We start from the raw sequence: 20,629 nt of genomic DNA, 5'->3' as shown, positions 1-20,629 counted from the left end.
AATGAGGTCTTACTCACGGGTGCCTCTCCTCATATATATATATATATATATATATATATATATATATATATATATATATATATATATCTTTGTCTGCTGACGTAAGATTATGCCCCAAAGCGGGAACACACATCCCATAGACTTTTCAGCAGCGGCCGGACTGACTTCGTCTGCTTTGACTTGAAACCAACGACTCGAAGTGCACGTTGGTAGGAGGAGCTCTGACGAGGGGGGGGTATGAAGCGGCCGCGCAGGGACTCGGACGTAGCAACCCGGCGGCGCGAACTGAGGGTGACTGACACGCCTCCTTTGGCCCTGGTGATCATCCAAAGACACTTCTCAAGCTCGAGAGCCATCGTCTTTGGAGATACCCCACAAGATATGGGGGTGGGGGAAGGCGCCGCCGCCGCCCCGCCCCCCTTATCACCCTTCCCGTCTCCCAAGATCTCCCGGATATCTTATCGCTCATACTTGACATTCTGCCGGTAATTCATGCATGGCGTTGGGGCCCAAGACTTTGAAAAGTGCAGCCCTGTGACACACACACACACACACACACACACCTTACCCATTCTCCTCCTCCTCCTCTCCTTATCGCCGCTATCTCGTCCAGCTCCGCCGGGCGCGACCCTTTCAAGGTACTTCGAAAATAACATTGCGAGAGAGAGAGAGAGAGAGAGAGAGAGAGAGAGAGAGAGAGAGAGAGCTCTGTATAAAAAAAATCATGAAGACATTGAGACATTACAGTAAAAAGAGAGGGAAAAAAAGAGTGATGCCTACGTCTGTCTATGCATGACAGTAGGGGATGAAGGGGATCCTTTCGGGTCTAATACTCGGAGGAAGGGAAGTGGTAAATGTGGCGGCGTGGTGATGGAGGGGTAGTGGTGACAGTGCAACGGGAGATGGTAGTGGCAGTGTGGTGGAAAGGAAGGAAGGAAGGAAGGAAGGAAGGAAGGAAGGGTGGATGGGTGGGGAGAGAGAGAGAGAGAGAGAGGAAACCCCGCGGAAGTTGCAAAGTGTGATGGGGGAAAATATTAATACGGACGACTGTGGAAGTACTGGGAGAGCGAGGAGTCACCCCTAAGGCTGGGGCTGTGCTGGCTGGCTGGCTGGGGTGTGTGGGAGGAGGCGTTGTGGTCACGGAGGGAGGGAGGTAGAGAGAGAGAGAGAGAGAGAGAGAGAGAGAGAGAGAGAGAGAGAGAGAGAGAACGGGGAGGAGGAGGAGGGGGACGTCCGCTCCTCCTCCAGTGAGTGTGGTGCAAGCGTGGGCGGCAGGTGTGGCGTGTCGTGGTGTGGTGTGGTGTGATGGCAGGCGGGTGGTATAGTCGCCCAGACTCGGAAATTCCCCGCCTCTGTGGGTTACTTCCGGTACTGCACACACCAACCCCCCACCCCCAAACTCCCAGTCCGTCTGCCGCACGCCCAATATGCCACTCGCAAGATCCACGCCCACGCCCACGCCCGGGACGCGCGGAGGTCACCGTCAGGCAGGACATGACGAGGACGCGGGAAAGTCACGGCTGGGACACACCTCGGGGGAGGAGGAGGAGGAGATGGAGGAGGTGGAGGAGGAGGAGGCGGAGGCGGTGGCTGTCGACACAGGGCATGATGAAGGCCCGGGCAAGCAGGGCATAAGGCTCGTAATGAGGCTGGTAAACAAGGAGGAGGAGAATGAGGAGGTATCATGAGGAGGTATAAGGGAGGAGACAGATCAGGCAAGGGGCAAGCTGGGAAGAGAGAGAGAGAGAGAGAGAGAGAGAGAGAGAGAGAGACGGGAAGCAAGGGAAGGGGTGTGGGTGTGTGTAGGGAAGACGGGACAGAGCGAGACGGGGAGAGAAGGGATACAGAGACAGACAGACAGATAGATAGATAGATAGATAGATAGATAGAGAGAGAGAGAAGAGAGAGAGAGAGAGAGAGAGAGAGAGAGAGAGAGAGAGAGAGAGAGGTGAATCAGATCACGTACCGAGCCTTACCTCCAGACGGGATTTCCCAAAGTGTGGGGGGAGGGGGTGGGAGGGGGGGGGTGAGGGGCAAGTGGTCCGTGACGTGATCATACCACAGGAGCAAAGACCCAAAGCTGGGATGAGGGAGAGGAGAGGAGGTGGCAGGAGGAGAAGTGGTGGTAAAGGGGGAGCGGGGATGGATGTGTGTGTGGAGGTGGTGGTGGACACACGACCTCTCTGGCTGTGGCAAAATATCGGATGTTCCCCGTCTTTTCGTGCCTGGGTGTGGAGGCCGAAGGGGTCAGAGTGCTCCCTCCACCACACACACACACACACACACACACACACATACCTCTCTCTCTCCTCAACTCTCACATATGTGGGTGAGAGCCGCCCCGGGAGTGACCACAAGGGAGGGGGGGATGGGATGATAGGGTTCCGATGTTGCAACTCAAACACACACACTCTCTCTCTCTCTCTCTCTCTCACAGGGCTTTATACTCTCTCTCTCTTTCTCTCCATCACCCAGCCTTCCCCGTTAGTCGAACAACAGACCCAAGAAGGTGAAAATAAAAGAAAAGAAATTACGACAGTAACTTAAACGCTCCTTAAACGTTCGTCTTAAGAGGGAAAACGTCTAAAAAAAAAAAAAGGGGGTCTACTTGAAAATGTGTTTCTTTTTTTCCCCGCCTCCAATCGGCGAAACGTAACGAACGAGTCTAAACCTCGTCTGCAGCATCAACAGGTCTAGGCTAGCGCGCGGGCCTCCCGGCGTCGTCTGGCCTAACTTCACGGCTTAGTGTCCAACATTTTTGAGTCACCAACCCAGCCAGAGTCCTCCCCCTATCATGGGCCACCTGAAGGGGAGGCCTCTCTCTCTCTCTCTCTCTCTTTCCTCCAAGCTCTGTGCCTTGGTCTCCTCCGCTACCTCTACTACGTCCTCCTCCTCCTCCTCCAATACCCCTTCTTCCTCCTCCTCCTCCTCACCCCAGTCTTGTGGATCATCCCATAAAACCAAATTCTCGGTTCTTTCCCGCCGATTCTAGGAATCACAAAAGCATTTCTCGCCCCTGTGGTCACGTGAGTCATCCCCCCCCTCCTCCTCCCCTCCCCTGACAACCACTGCCTCCTCCCCCCTCCCCCCCAAGCGCCGAAGGAAACTCGACCCTACGACCAGGCGTCCGAGGGGCGATCGAGGCAGGCATATCCGCCTCGGCGGTCGCATGACGTCATACTCACGGATTCTCTCTCTCTCTCTCTCTCTATCTAACCCCCCTCCACCCACCCCCCTCCCCTCTCTTCCCCCCCCCCACATCCCTCCGGAAACACCGAAAAATTTCGGGATGTAAACACGGCAAATAATAATACACGATCATTACACACACAGACACACACAGACACACACACACACACACACACAGACACACACACACACAGAGGGGTACTTGTTTTAACGATGAGGTCATTAGGCGAGCTGCGCTCGTAACGTGGTATGAAGTACTTTAAATCAAGTACCAGTATCTCGTGTCCAGGTGTCGAGAAGGCGGAACATACCAGATCCAGGTAGCGAAGCTGGTGAAGCAACCACGGACGGGGTGCAGGACGTGCGGGTCCGTGTTCCTCCTACGGACGGGGGCTGGATGTGAGGGCGTCCGTGTTTCCCCCCTACGGACAAGGGGGGAAGCACATGAGGCTGTCCGTGTTCCCTCTACGGACGTGAGGCTCCTCCTCCTCCCCCGTGTCCTCCCACGGCTGAGGTTGTGTGTGTCTACACACGTCCACGTACAAAACACCTGCTTTCTCACCCCTCTTCCTCCCTTACACCAACATGTACCTACTCCACGTCCAAACACCGGGTTCCCCCGCCCACGCACCCTCGCAGACATATGCTCTCACGCCCACGTCCGAAACCACTTGTTTCACGCCCACGAGTCCAAGCGGGCACAGAGAGAGAGAGAGAGAGAGAGAGAGAGAGAGAGAGAGAGAGAGAGAGCACCCCCCCGTCCTCCCTTGTATGACCGGTGTGCTGAATGTCCAAACTCTCTCTCTCTCTCTCTCTCTCTCTCTCTCTCTCTCTCTCTCTCTCCCTTTCCCTCTCCTGGTGTGTAACTGTTCACTATAATCTGCTTGAGTAATCCAGGAAGGAAGCACTGTAGCGGCCTCCCTCCCCGGTGACGACCACCACCCGCCCCACGACCACCGGGGAGACCCGCCCCAAGTAACACACACACACACACACCCACACACACTCCTCCTCCCCCTCCCATACACACACACACACACACTCCTCCTCCCCCTCCCATACACACACACACACCCACACACACACACACACACACACCTCCACCTCCCACACACACACACACACACACTCCTCGTCCCCCTCCCATACACACACACACACACACACACACACACACACACACCTCCACCTCCCATACACGGACACACACACCTCCACCACCCATACACGGACACACACACCTCCACCTGCCATACACGGACACACACACCTCCACCTGCCATACACGGACGCACATACACACTGTCAACAAACGGACGATGTTAGAAACAAGGACGAGAGCCACGGACACGTCCGCAAGACCGGAGCCCACAGGATGTCAACCCTTTGGGTCGCATGCGGCGTTGTTTCTCCCCACCCCCCCTACACACACACAATGACGACACCCTTAAGCCATTTCAAGGGAGGAGGGGGAGAGAAAGAGGGGAAGGGGGAGGAGGAGGAGGAGGAAGGGGGAGATTAAGCATGCAGTTGCCCTTCTAACGCCGTGACCACTAGATGTCACTCCCTCCCTCCCTTCTCTCGTACGGACCTCAATCATCGCCATCTTTAATCAAGAACAATGCCTTCGTCAACATTGGCCACCGGTGACGTCATAATCCAGCGTGGATTCCTCCGGCGAGCCCGACACCTGACGAGGCTCCGCCTATCCCCCGGTGACCCCTGCGCTAACTGGCCGGGCCAGGATGTGACGCGTCGGTGACGCGGCCATGACGCAACCACACAGTGACGTCGAGGGGCTGGAAAGGCCAACCCGGGCGAGCGGAGCTCCCTTCTCTCTCTCTCTCTCTCTCTCTCTCTCTCTCTCTCTCTCACACAACGTTTCTTGTCCGCCGGGATTCGACAGGTTTCTATAAATATTCCATGACAATCCAAAAGTTCCAGACGGCTATAGTAAGAACACGGAGAGAGAGAGAGAGAGAGAGAGAGAGAGAGAGAGAGAGAGAGAGAGAGAGAGAGAGAGGGTAGACCTACATACTTCCATACAACCCTCCTCCCTAACGCTCTATGGGAGAGAAAGAACCAAAAATGGAAAACAGGTTCAAGGTTTTATTCATCTTTTTTTTCTCTCTCTCTGTAAAGTTTCCCCTCCCTCTCCGCCACGACTCGACCCGTCAGACAACCGGATCTACGAGTTTCGTACTATAATTAACATACAAACCGTTCCTGAATCATTAACACACACACACACACAGCTCCCGGTAGATATAACCCATGCCTCCCTCCCCCGTTGTCTCAGCGCCCAAAATCGCATCATTTAATCACCTTCATTACGTAACCATCTTGTTAAAAAGAAAAAAAAGAAACAAAAAAAACAAAACAAAACACAAATAGCCATCATCTTCGTCAGCACGCTGACGAAGAATGTCAGGCATCCTGCTGGGGGCGATCCTGAAGCGCAGTGTGGCTGGGGCGGGGCACTGGGGCCCTCATCATCACAGCTCCCACAGACACGACAGTGATCTTGAGGGAGGGAGGGCAAGGCAGGGACGACCCTCCTGTAGAAGCAGGCGGGGGTGCGTTCACGGCGTGAGGAAATGAGTAACGTGTGTGTGTGTGAGTGTGTGTGTGTGTGTGTGTGTGTGTGTGTGTGTGTGTCCTAGAGATCATGGCTCTCTCTCTCTCTCTCTCTCTCTCTCTCTCTCTCTCTCCACACACACACACACACACACAGTCACACGCAGCTTTCTATCGTCCTACCAAGGGGAGGGTGCTCAAATGCCGAGCTTGGTGGTGGAGGGAAAATTGGGGGCATGGGTAATGCAGCCTCCTGGTCGTGACACATGAGATACACCACCAACACCATCACCTCCTCCCTCCCTCACTCACTCTGCCTGCCACCCTCCCTCCCTCGTCGTGATACATGTGATAAGACAGCCCTCCCTCACGCCAGGATACATGATAAGACAGCCTTCCCTCCCGCCAGGACACATGATAAGACAGCCCTCCCTCCCTCCCTCACGCCGGGATACATGATAAGACAGCCCTCCCTCCCTCCCTCACGCCGGGATACATGATAAGACAGCCCTCCCTCGTTATGACACATATAAACACACCAGCCCTCAACCTCCTTCCTCCTCTACCTCTCCTCTCCTTACGTCGTCATGACACATGTGATACTCGTACATTCGACCTGGTGTCACACTGGGTCAAATCCGACCGCCAGGGATTAGCCAGAGAGAGAGAGAGAGAGAGTCAAACTAATTCCCAGGGCGGTGGTTCATCTTATATATATCTACATATTTTTTTTTCTTGTCCTCGTCGTCAAGAACGTGATTCAAAAGTCACTTTTCCTCGCGTGTGAGAGCTGGGTGGGTACAAGCGCACACACACCCCCTTTCCCTCCGCCCTCCCTCTCCCTCTCCGTGGGCACGGAGGAGGAGGAGGAGGAGGAGGAGGAGGAGGAGGAGGAATGGGTTCAAGCATATGAGTAATGCTTTTCCCTAATGCAAGGCTGCTCCCAGGACTGACCAGGAGGCTCTGGGGGGGCAGAGAGGGAACAAGCGGTGCATAACACGACGACGACGACGACGACGACGCCCAGGACGAATGCGAGGGTAGGAGGAACGACACACACACACACACACGAGAGGGGAATAGAGAGATCAGGTAGTGTGTGTGTGTGTGTGTGTGTGTGTGTGTGTGTGTGTGTGTGTGTGTGTTGTCTCAAAACAATCCGAGCTCTTAGCTAATACCTCCCAGATGATGGCCCACTTAACTAATCACTCTCTGATGACTGGCAAATCTCTCCCTAATGACTGGTCACTTGACTAACCTCTCCCTAATGATTGGTCACTTAACTAATCTCTCCCTAATGACTGGCCACTTAACTAACCTCTCCCTAATGAATGGCCACTTAACTAACCTCTCCCTAATGACTGGCCACTTAACTATTCTCTCCCTAATGATTGGTCACTTAACTAACCTCTCCCTAATGACTGGCCACTTAACTATTCTCTCCCTAATGATTGGTCACTTAACTAATCTCTCCCTAATGACTGGCCACTTAACTATTCTCTCCCTAATGATTGGTCACTTAACTAATCTCTCCCTAATGACTGGCCACTTAACTAACGACTGGCATCCTTGTTAGGGTAGAGTTTTCTCCAGCCTCGTAAGACCTCTTACAGCCGTAAGGTTTTGTCTAAATATATCTTACTCTCCAACATCCCCTCCAACCCCCCCAAAAAAAAAAAATTGCCTGAGAGAGAGAGAGAGAGAGAGAGAGAGAGAGAGAGAGAGAGAGAGAGAGAGAGAGAGAGTAGTAGTAGAAGGATGGCTGCGTGTGTACTGCAATCTCTACTCTGTGTGTGTGTGTGTGTGTGTGTGTGTGTGTGTGTGTGTGTGTGTGTGTGCTTGCTTGCTTGCTTGCGCGCGTGTGATCATACCCGTGTCCAACACATGGCAATGTCCCGTGCAACTGCTGTGTGTGCTTGCATATTCACGAGAAGGCCTGTGTGTGTGGGGAGAGAGAGAGAGAGAGAGAGAGAGAGAGAGAGAGAGAGAGAGAGAGAGAGAAAGTAAAAAGAATCCCACATGGCGGACGGGTGCACACACACACACACCACACACAGCACAATCCTTGTCAGGGTTCCGCTAGCAGTGATCGCACAGCCCTGTGTATCATGAAGGGGTATGTGGGGAACGCGCCTCTCCTTATCTTATCGGGTCACAAAGTTATTCGAGGTATGATCTCAGCAGTGGAGGCGTCGCCGCCGATGCTTGTGGTGGAGGGGGAGGAAGGAAGGGGATGAGAAGGGGGGAGGGGGGTGGTTATTGTGGTGGTGGAGGAGGAGGAGGAGGAGGAGGAGGTGGGTTGGGTTTGTCCGCTCACGGTCCACCACAGGAGAGAGAGAGAGAGAGAGAGAGAGAGAGAGAGAGAGAGAGAGAGAGAGAGAGAGAGAGAGAGAGAGAGAGAACCAACGCACAGGAGGGCCTGACTGTTCTGCGAAGAGGTGCGTGTGTGTGGAGGAGGGTGCGTGTGGATGGTGTCAAAAGGTGCGCGCGCGCGTGTGTCTGTGTGTCAAAAGGCATGTATATGGGAGGGAGGGTTGGGGGGAGGGGCCGTGTGGATTATGTCAGAAAGAGTGAGGCGGGAGGCAGCAGTGTGGGGGGAAAAAAAGCTGGCGAGATTGGAGGAAAAAAAAAAAAATCAATAAAAAAAAAATGGTGTGTGGACTAAGGACCTTCTTGGCTGAAGAGGTAGAAAACGCGGGGGCGCGCGCGGACGGACGAGAGTGATCGTAAGGGCTCTGTTAGCGGACACAAGTGGTCATGAGGGCGGCGGCAGACGGAGGCGTTATCAACACAGGAGCTAGAGGGAGGGGGGGGGGGGGGGGCGTGGGTGTGGGCGTGACGGGCACGCTACGGCCCCGCCCCAAACCCGCAATCATCGAACTCACTCGACCAGCTGATCCAAACTTATTTTCCTACTCTACTTCGTCTAATTTGTCCACGCAATCAACAAACATCAATTAAAGTATAAGTGACTATATATCTACTTATCTATCTATCTATCTATCTATCTATCTATCTATATACATATATATATATATATATATATATATATATATATATATATATATATATATATATGGGGGAAATATACAGGCTGGGCTCTCGTCTCTATGAGACCAATTTGTCGATGGTTAGAAAATACGAAAACAGGTAACTCGATGAGAGAGAGAGAGAGAGAGAGAGAGAGAGAGAGAGAGAGAGAGAGAGAGAGAGAGAGAGAGAGAGAGGAACATGCTTTTATATATGTACATATATATGTATATATATACTTACATATTCAGATTTGAAGGTGTCCAGGTAGCTCTTGGCCTTAGCGACGGCCTGCAGGATGTAGCTACTGAGGGACTGTGGGGTGTGGGAGGAGTCGTGGATGAGGTTGGTGCATGGCTGGGACCAGTGGGCTGCCTCGCGCCGGGCCCGGCTGCTGCCCACATTGTCGGTGCCGTCCTCCATGTTAAACCTGCTGCTGCTGCTCCTGCTCAGCTCCTGCTGGTACGCCTCCTGCCGCAGCCTCTCCAGCACCTGTTGGGTCAACTCCCACTGTAAGGTGTTCACGACTGTTTCGGATGGGTTCGCTGACGACGCCGCTGAAGCCGCCGCCGCTGCTGCTGCCGCTGCTGCTGCCGCCGCCGCTGCCGCTGTTTCTAAGAACTGCTTGGTGCTTCTGCTTCTGACGGGGACTGCTGAGACGGGGCTGACCACTAGGAGCAGCAGGAGACACAGGCGGGCCCAGTCTGGAACAAGGTAAGGGACAAGGTTATGATTCGTCGCAAGAGGTCGAGATTGTGTACATGGCCTTACAAGATCATATCATCATCATCATCATCATCCATGTCCCAGGGTTCGAGATCTCGAGGGAGAGCATCGACGGAACCAGTGACAACCAAGGTCACTTGGCGAAACAAGGTCAATGTTCTCGAGACACGCTCGGACGTGTTCAGCTCTTGGGGACGAAGCCTGACAAAGATGTGTGGGCCTTTTACTGATGGGGAGGGCGATCGCACATCATGGAGGCGTGATAGAAAAAACAAACAAACAAACCCACAGGTTCATCAATACACGACGTCTCTATCAAACGACACCTACCTACTCGTACAAACAATTCCAACCAAAGTGATGACGAGAGAAAAAAACATGTATAGCCAAATGTGTCATGCATTCCTTCACTACCCACCGTCTGTATCGTACCGTCACATGCAAAGCACATCAACTTCTATAGGGTGAATACAGAGTCAATCCACAAGCACTGTATTAATACATCACATAAGACAGACACGTCCTCTCACGGTGAGGAGGGAGGGAAACCATTTACCAACCCCTCGCCTCCCCTCACCCCATAGAGACTGGGGAGGCCACATCACACGAAAGCTTCGTAAGGGCACCCAACAACCTGGCTTACCTCCTCCTTCGCTATACTGCCTCTAATCATTAATCCCGCGAATCAATCACGTCCGTCAAGTCTACGACACGCGATATGGAGAGAGAGAGAGAGAGAGAGAGAGAGAGAGAGAGAGAGAGAGAGAGGGGGGGGGGGGGGGGGGGGGGAGGGGGAGACCTTCCCTATCTGCAGTAGGAGTCCACTCCGAGCTGTCGAAGCCAAGTGTGTGTTGTGTGTGTGTGTCTCTCTCTCTTTCTCTCTCCCCAAGTGGTGTGTGCACCGTACTGGCGAAGCTCGACTACCTACCTACCTACCCCAGCTCTTGCCTGTGTGTGTGTGTGTGTGTGTGTGTGTGTGTGTGAGGCGGTGAAGGCGGCGGTGGTGGCGGTGTGTGATTCACTCTTCTCGGAAGAGTCGTCCCCCGTCTACCACCACCACCACCACCACCAACAGTGTGACACATACCCACCACCACCACCACCACCACCCTGCCCCATCCTCACGTTATCTCATCCTCACCCAACCTCCACCAACACCTTCCCCTCCTCCTCCTCCTTCTCCTCCCTCCTCCAAATAACAACATCAATTCGACACACATTCCCTCTCCCCTAACTCTACAACAACCTCCTCCTCCTTCCTCCTCCAAAACAACCTCCTCCTCCTCTTCATCCTCTTCCTCCTCCAAAACAACCTCCTCCTCCTCTTCATCCTCCTCCTCCATCAATCATCTCCAACAACATCCCTAACGACAACCAGTCTCTGACCACCCCAAGGCACGGGAGATGGACGAGGTCACTCGCTGTGTGACACGGTGCTGCAGACCGCCAGGAGAAGACTTTGACTGAATGATGCATCGAGTCTTTCGTCAATGAAGCCACACACTCCCTCCCTCCCCCAAGCGTGCTACAGGTGGGACTCGTATCAAAGAGAGATGAGTAAGGAGACCAAGATAATAAAAAAAAAAAAGGCCATTCGAACACTCTCTCTCTCTCTCTCTCTCTCTCTCTCTCTCCGAGTGTAATGCACCACCCATAACAAGTTCATGACACCGACACAGAATACAGAATTCACGGAGGATGAGGGTGATGTACCATTTATCGATTCATGATACTAATACAGCGATCACGGAGTAAGGCAGTTGTACACCAATCACGGATTCCCTAATACAGCAATGACAGAGGACCGTAGCTGTACACCAATCATAGATTCGGACAACGTCACACCAATCACAAAGCCCAACAGCACTACACCAATCACGCACTACACCAATCACAGAGTGTATGAAACTCCTACACTAATCTGCCAATACTGTGCCAATCACGGAGTCGAACATGAATACACCCAGTCACAGAGGAGTCCAACAGTAAACCACCAATCACAGCCTGACAGCAATACACCAATCACGGGAGCTGACAGCAATACACCAATCACGGGAGCTGACAGCAATACACCAATCACGGGAGCTGACACCAAGCCCTCCCGTCAGCCGTCTGCTACGGAAGGCTGTGTCATTCCACAAGGGAGACTGATCACCTGTCTGAAGTGCCTAACAAGTGCAGCACAAGAAAAAAACAAACAAACAAACAAAGACACAAAACAAACGTCTGCGAAGCAGACAGATGCAGGGCACACAAGGAGAGACTGAGAGAGAGAGAGAGAGAGAGAGAGAGAGAGAGAGAGAGAGCAACAACAAAAAAACACACAACACTTGCCAGACAAGCGCAGCCAACATGGACAACAACGACAACAACACAGCAGGGCAGGGAGGGAGGGAGGGGGGAGGGGTGTGTGTGTGGGGTGGGGGGTAGTAGTGGGGGAGAAGGAGGGCAGAGGAGGAGGAGGAGGAGGAGGTGGAGGAGGGGGTACCACGACACAGCAACAAACATGACTCAACTCACACAGGGAGAAGTCGTCAGTAATCCTCGGAGGCACACACACACACACACACACACACACACCAGCCGACGTCGACGAAGCAGACGTCGAAGTCGGTGGTGGGGAGGGAGGGACGGCCCCACCCTCCACCTTTCCCTCCCTCCCACCTACTGGAAAAGCAGGGGGTTGGGGAGCTGTTCTTCCCACCCTTCCCACCTACATTCCCATGCAGGGTGACACCACTACCACACAGAGCCCATTACCCCTTGAGATGGGGAATAATCCCACCCTTCTCTACTCCCCCTCCTTGCAGGTGTTCCTCCCTCTCCCTCTCTCTCCAGTGGCCCTCTGTCGCGTCTTCTCTGGCCCTGGTGGTGGCCCGCGGGGCCAGCAGCTGCTGCTGCACCGTCTTGAGAGGAGGAGGGGGGAAGCCTCTAGCCTAGCGTCTCCGTAGCGGTCATGCCCTCTGCGGCCTGACCAACTTCTCTCTCTCTCTCTCTCTCTCTCTCTCTCTCTCTCTCTCTCTCTCTCTCTCTCTGTGTGCTCCGGCTGCTTTCACTGCTGCACACGCGTCTGTATACAGTATCCTTCTGGCGTGCGTGTCTGTCTGTATCTTAAGTGTCTGTTCGAGGAGAGAAAGTGGTGTGCATCTGGCTGAAGAAGAAGAAGAGGAGGAAGACCACAACAGCAGCAGCAGAAGATGCAGAGAGAGAGAGAGAGAGAGAGAGAGAGAGAGAGAGAGAGAGAGAGAGAGAGAGAGAGAGAGAACAATGTGTAGGTTGCTGTGGCATCTTCCTCCCTCCCTCCCTCCTCGCATCACCAGACCGGCTGGCTGCCTTCTCCCTTATATGACCGGTAATACCGCGAATGCCCTTCCATGCCCTTTTGCCTTGCCACCACGCCTTACCCATGGCTAACCTTAAACCTCTCTCTCTCTCTCTCTCTCTTGCTCTATCTCACTCTCGCTCTATCTCACTCGGGATGATCTCCACCTGACCTGCTCCACTTGTCCAGTGCTTCCACAGTGACATGTTTTTCTAAACCCCTTGAATGTCGGACTTTACACATCGACATGTCAAATCACTGGGGCACCGTATTTAATTTCCTGTACAAGACTATTGGCGCTGGTGTGAAATTTTTTCCCCTCTCTTTCTCTCTCTCACACACACACACACACACCCTCTCTCTCTCTCTCTCTCTCTCTCTCTCTCTCTCTCTCTCTACCTCTCTCTCTCTCTCCCGTCGTAACTCCATTTACAATGACATATAGATCACAGCTCGCACGTTGTAATCACCTCCCCCCCCCCACAGGAAATGCTAGGTACGCCAGGCCCTCCACCATCAGGTAGGTACTGTTTGGGTGGCGGGGCGGGCGCGCGGGGGCAACAACAAGAGACAGACAGACAGACACACACACATACCCTCACCGGGGAAACCCTTACCTTATACCACACCATTAACGCCTCTTCCTCTTTTTATCTCTTATCTCTCACTCAACCAACCCCCTCCTCCCTCACCTAGCCCCTTCTACGCAAAACCCTTACTCCTACTAACTTTCCCCTCACTCCTCTCTCTTCCCCGTTGCGACCGTGTACCGCCGTCGCCTGGTCAGGACCCCATCTTAAAACACGATCTCCGTTGTCGCTTGTGCATTTCCGACTGGGAAACCTCGCCCGCGTTTCCCCCCCCCCAAACAGCCGATGGATATTCTACACCCCCTCCTCCTCCCTTCCTCCCCTCCCCCTTCTCCCGTCCAACAATAGGGGCGATGGACGGTTCAAATTGACGGGTCAGATATTGAATTATTGCCCGCCAGAGGAAATTGGCTGGTTTTAACGACCACATTTCCAGATAATAAAAGTTTTGGGGACGTGTTGGGATGACTCTACCTGCGATGATCACTCCAGGTAATGAGATCCACGGCGCAATTAACCTGTCGGTATTTAAATGATTATGCTCGACGTGACGCGGAAAAGCACTCACCCACACTACTACAGAGAGAAGAAAAAAAAAAAAAAAAAGAAAGAAAAAAATAATAAGCTTTACACTTCGTCATATGGACAGACAGGCGAGTAAGTAATCATGATACACGGAAGAAAACGAGAGACTGAAAAGAAGAAAATGAGAGACCGAAAAGAAGAAAATGGGCAAAATTGAGGATGGTTGGATGAACGCAAGCATCAGGACCAGCAGGTGTGTGTGTGTGTGTGTGTGTGTGTGTGTGTGTTGCTCGCCACTGGCAAACTGACCATGCAAAACACACCACGACAGGTCACCTTGGGTAAAAATGTTAAATATATGGGCGAGAGCGATACAACACAGCGGCCCACAAAAAACCTCGACCAATGTACGTAATCACTGCGGGAGCCATTGCCAATCAAGAATTTTGACGCGGGTTTAATATCTCTTATTATCTGGCGGTACAAGAGCGATCTGTATACGTCTCAAGGAGCGTATTAAGATTTGGGTTGGGTGGGAGGATGGGATGAGATGGGGAGGTGCAGGTGGAGTGTGTGGGGGGAAGGAGAGAGAGAGACAGAGAGGAGTGGGGGGGGGGTTTGCGGTATTCCATTGAGGAAGCCGGCGAGAATGTGTGTGTGTGTGTGTGTGTGTGTGTGAGTGAGTGTGTATGTGTGTATATACAAGGGGAGTGGAGCTGTCTAGAGCTGGGATAACATATGGCATTAAGCATCCTCCTGGGTCGGCTCTCCTCCTCTCCCACCTCCTCCTCCTCCTCCTCCGCCAGTGGTACACAACCAAACCGGTACTGCCCACCTCACCTCGCCCACCGCGTCCGTCCGTTATGACTTTCAGACCACCGAAAAATGTTTCGGGGGGGTCATCCCAGCCGGGTATTACCATGTGATATATTGGCCAGTTGTTGTCCAGCCCTTCCCCTGCTCATCCTCGAGGGAGGAGAAATTATATATATATGTATATATATATATTTCTTGTGTCTCCCCTGACGATGTGATTATTACACGAAAGTGCACTTGGGAACTTATCGTGTTTCATTTTCCCCGTGGACTCATAGGAATATATATATATATATATATATATATATATATATATATATATATATATATATATATATATATATATATATATTCTTAATCCCTTAACTCGATTTTCATCTTTGGAAAGCTTGAGAGAGAGAGAGAGAGAGAGAGAGACAGAGAGAGAGAGAGAGAGAGAGAGAGAGAGAGAGAGAGAGAGAGAGAGAGAGAGAGAGCTGGAGGGCTCTCGTAGAGGGCCTGGCTCGTTCAGACGATAGCCAGGGGGGGGGGGGGGGGGCACGCGTCCTGGACTCTACGTCTGCGAGGAACTTGGTCAAGAATCGCGTCGGGCCCCCACTCCCTGATGTAACCAGGTACGTTTCAGGTCCATGATATTATCTGATATTTTTCTACAAGTCGTCATGACAGAGCAAGACGCTTTCCCCACGTGCGCTAGTGTATACACACACACACACACACACACACTGACACGATGCGTATATTTCGTGGACTTCCCAACTGGTAGGACCCATCGGTGTCCAAGTGAGAGAGAGAGAGAGAGAGAGAGAGAGAGAGAGAGAGAGAGAGAGAGAGAGAGAGAGAGAGAGAGAGAGAGAATCCCCACTCAAGGGCCTCTGGAAGTGGGTGAGGTGAGTGTGTGTGACATAAGACCGAGAGTGCGTTGCTTAGATTCCTTTGTGGGGGAAAAAGATAGCGATAGTGAAGATAGCGGCGAGGTGCCAGAGGTCTGGATGACATACACACACACACACACACACACACACACACACACAGACACACACACAGACACACACACACATACTTCAGAGTGCGTGTATAACATAAGAGGAAAGACATGATACATATAAACAAAGGTTAAGAGACGGGGCAATACGAGTGTAAAACTCCCTCCCCGTAACACACACACACACACACACACACACACACACACACACACACACACACATTCCTAGGTTCATATGTACGCAACAAAAAAGACATACTCATCACATCCCTACAAAAAAACAAAACACTTAAACATGCACAAAACACAGACATGAAACACATAAACAAACACATACAGACATAACACGGCTACACAAACAAAAACAGACGTGCAGACAAGGAAAAACAAAAAAACAAAACAAATACACGGTGACAAACTCTCTTAACACACTCTCCCAAACCGAAATAAAAAAAAAAAAGGTCCATACCAAAAACGTCTGGTACCAATACCCAATGTGTATTTCTCGATGAATAATTCAGTCCGGCGTCCCCCGTGTTCACATGTCCAGCTGTTCCCCGTGAACAGATGGACACGCAATGGTACAGCGCCTTGGGAATGTTGGCCCAACTTCCACTGTATCATTAACATTCACTTTGCTTTTAACAGAGACAAACAACACAGGCGTGTGTGTGGTTGTTTCACGTCCACACACACACACACCCACACACGATATACGAAAGAACAAAAACAAAACAGGGACTATTCGAGCACATGAGTTTCTTATCACATTATGACGAAATCACCCTCCACCAACCAGCCCGGGCCAAAGCAACTACCCCCCCCCCCACGTTAACTCGACCTCAGCACCCGCAAACGTTTCCTGCCCTCCCACGAACACCACTCGTGCTCCGACCGTCCGCAAACGTCTGCTGCACCACGAAATACACTGCTCGTCTCAGCCGAACACGTTCTAAGAACGTTTCCTTGACCTTCACACCACCACTAATTCCAACCATCCACAAACGTTTCCCTAAATCACCGCAAGAGCATCATTCGTTCCAAAAACTCACAAACGTTTCTTACACCTGTACAATACGACCTCTCGTTCCAACCGACCACAAACGTTCCCTTAACCACCAAAAGACCACTCCTTAAACCACCCGTAAACGTTTCCTTGACCAGTACGATACCACTCGCTTCATCCACCCGCAAACGTTTACTGACCTCCCATAACACCCGTTTCAACCACTCACAAACGTTTCCTGGACCGGCACATTCATCATTCATCCCAATCACCCATAAACGTTTCCTAGACCAAAACACATCTACTCGTTCCAACCAACCACAAACGTTTCCAAAACACCATCAATTCCAAACAAACAAACGTTTTCTAGTCTCCTACAACACCATTAGTTATGACAACCTACTAACGTTTTCGCACATTACCATTTGCTTATACCACTTAAGAACGTTTCATCATTCCGTCAGAGCCAACCGTTTTCTAGCGTTTATTACCAATCTAGTCTAAGCACTGGAAAACGTTTCTTTGCTACTCCCAATCCACATTGCTTTCACTCACACCTCGGAGAGTTCCTGGTCACTGTCATCCACCAGCTGTTTCGATCAACAAAAGAACGTTTTCGCACGAATCTTTTTCATGCCAGTCTCAACCTCCCATGTAAGAAACGAACCACAAACGTTTCTTCCCCATTCTCAATACGTGCGAATCATTCGTCAAAAATACTGGATCACACAATGAACAGCGCCAACCCGTAATTAAACGTTTCTCTAGCACCGTAAACCCAAGCGGAGTCAAAACATCTTCAAACGTTCGCCTGTACTCTAGAACCTTGCAAGCACTCACCTGCATGTACTCCTCCAAGACCCGTGCGCCAACTTTCACTCTTTAAGTTTATCCTGTACCAAACACCCTCTTATGTAAATTAACTGAAACGTTTTCTCTTCTCATCAAAGGTCGGGTCCAGTGGGTAAACTATTGTATACTTTCTTGTCAATGACATCTGTATTTTCATCGACATTTACAATTGTTACCAAAACTGTAATAACGCCATGAAAACATTTGCTAAACTGAGCCATTTTCATTTCCAAATGTCTCTTTTGGCACAATAAATGCAAAAACGTTTCTTTCCTATTCATCGCCTTAACGTTCCAGCCAATCCAGCACTTTCAATTCTAACAAGTTTCAATAACTGTTTAAACTCTTTATATCAGTACTGAATATCTGTCGTAAATGCTTACAAACGTTTCACATCATTCAGTCTTTCAACGTTGTTGACAAACGTTTCGACGCATGATAAACAAACGTTTTAGACATGGCTACGGACAGTAGTGAATCAAAGTTCAAATCTCTTATCACAATTTCTCAAAAACATTCTTCTCGTTCCTTTAGCATATTTCTTCAACAACACATGATTACGTTACACTTGCATATATTTGCTAAGGTATCCTGATATAAAAGGATCAAGATTCTCTTTTTTACTTGCTAAATCCTTCGTTCTGATAAAACAATTTCACTTTTTCTCCAAGATTATGAAATACATTACCAAAACTAACATCATTCCTATCCATAACACTTATATAACAATTATCCTCACGCTCAACCACAAAACCAAAGAGTATCACCCTAAAAGAACTGACCCCCATGAAAACTTCGTATTTGTGGAGACTCGCATCCAAATGCAAAAGGATTTCACATGGAACACACACACACACACCACACACACACACACACACATATATATATAAATATATATATATATATATATATATATATATATATATATATATATATATATATATATATATATATATACACACACACACACATATATCTCCCTTCGCCACACATGCATCATCTTCCAAGCAAAGCGGCCAGTGTGTGTAAACGCCAATCGCCTTTGAAACAAGTCGAGACGAGTTGGCGCGGTCAGGATACTCACCGACTGTTTTCCATAAGAAGGCCTTGTTTCTTTGAGTTGAGGTAGTCACATTTCTGGAACAAACGCGCGCTACCACGGAGGAGTCCGCCAGCACGCACATATTGTCATAGGCACTCATTTCTGTTATTTCTATATTCTCACTCAACATACACTTTCCTAAATAAATATAAATCACAGTGAAGCGATGGAACTTTCGCTTCAAATACTCAATGTTGTCTGGACGAATAGGCAAGTTATGACTGAGCTGTGAGTTGAACTGGTGTATTTAAACTCGGTTCCCTCGACGTCACTGCGCGCGCAGATATGTGGGTGGAGCTAATTCTTCATTCATAAATCCAACACGAGGCATCTCATGAGGCAACACGATGACGAAATCCTGTATTTTCACATTGACCAACACAATCTTGACATTCCTAATGTTGCAGTGTTTAAGACTTACCTTAACGGAAGGGAGGAAAGGTCAGTTCGCCCGACCCGCAACAGATGGCGCGCTCTTCCCCGCTCGCCACAGAAGACGATCTGCAGTTCCAAGACAGACGCAGGATGAGAAACAGTTCGTCGCCGCTCTCCTCCCACCACACCAGTAACTTCCACACTCGCACACACCAACACAGTACAAAAGTTTGAACCCTACGTCTTCACACAGCACTGGATAAAAAGCATGACACCTGGTCTGTAAGCGTCCCCCCCGAGTCTGTCCACCACACCACACTGCGTAACTTGTGATAACGAAGAACAACGGGACCGCACAGCCAGAGCGAGAGAGTGTGTGTGTGTGTGTTGCGCGCCGGCCGGCTGATGAGGGACCCTTCTACACTGCTATAATACGAGGAACCAGCTGATAGGGAAGGTAGTACATAGTCCACCAAGCAGGTTCTTCCTCTCTACCCCACACACACACACATATGTTCCCGTCATGTCCCTCGACCGACCTGGAGACATTGAGAGGCTGTTGGTGCAAGGTGAGGAAATACTGTAGGACACAGTTGACAAGTAGTTATGGGGTCGGGAGGAGGAGGAGGAGGAGGAGGAGGAGGAGGAGGAAGACGACGACGACGGACGGACACACACACACACACACACCTCCCTACTGTTGTGTGTGGCCTGAGTACAAGACATAAAGACTGGGCGATCTAAGTTGTCTATTGTGCGACAATCTTTCATACACATCATACCTGTGATAAGTTTTATTGTTGATGTTATACTTGGAGACGTCTCGTAAATGATAAGCGATTTAAAAACAGATGCTAGGATATATTGACAATTTGCACATGCAATCGCTTGCGTACTCGCATGATTAGTGTGTTGTGTTGTGTGTGTGTGTGTGTGTGTGTGTGTGTGTGTGTGTGTGTATAGATAAGAGTAAAGACAGTTACATATATACAGGGTTAAGAGATGGGACATAACGAGTAATTAGTAAATACAGTTAGTATTAAGATGTTGATCCCTGTGGTGTACTGGTTAGTGTCAGTGACCATGTGAAGCCAGCACGGGCCTGCATAGGTTGGAATCCTCGACGGAGCAGTCTGCCCACAAACAACCCAGGTGTTCATCCTCCCCTTCGAAGCTGGTCGATAAATGGACGTATAGATTAGGCTGGCGCGCGCGCGTGTGTGTGTATATACACATAAAGGAGTAATGACATGATGCATCCACACAAGAAAGGGGGGCAAAACGAGTGGAACCCCCTCTCCCCCATACAAACAGTAACCCCACACATACGTAAAACCATATATATGGAGATGCATCCTTTTATACAAACATCATATATATATATATATATATATATATATATATATATATATATATATATATATATATATATACACTAAAAACCGGATAAGTAAGCATCATAACGGCAAAATGATATACTGTGGCCGTAGACTTATCAACAAGACCACACCAAAATATGGACCACATCTTCATA

At 50.4% G+C, this 20,629-nt stretch overlaps 1 protein-coding gene across 1 annotated transcript in view; it reads right to left on the bottom strand.

The window, feature by feature from the left end:
- Positions 1-19,061, bottom strand: part of LOC139763137 (uncharacterized) — a 21,148-nt gene extending 2,087 nt beyond the window's left edge. Inside the window, exons 1-2 of the mRNA XM_071688837.1 lie at positions 18,703-19,061; positions 9,040-9,500 (exon numbers count right to left, since the gene is read on the bottom strand). Coding sequence (XP_071544938.1) covers positions 9,040-9,500; positions 18,703-18,850 — 609 coding nt within the window. The 5' untranslated portion in view covers positions 18,851-19,061. The remainder of the gene's footprint in view (positions 1-9,039; positions 9,501-18,702) is intronic.
- Positions 19,062-20,629: the final 1,568 nt, after the last annotated feature.

Source organism: Panulirus ornatus, chromosome 3, assembly GCF_036320965.1.
Source record: "Panulirus ornatus isolate Po-2019 chromosome 3, ASM3632096v1, whole genome shotgun sequence".
Lineage (NCBI taxonomy): Eukaryota > Metazoa > Arthropoda > Malacostraca > Decapoda > Palinuridae > Panulirus > Panulirus ornatus.
This window is presented reverse-complemented; position numbering and strand designations above follow the sequence as displayed.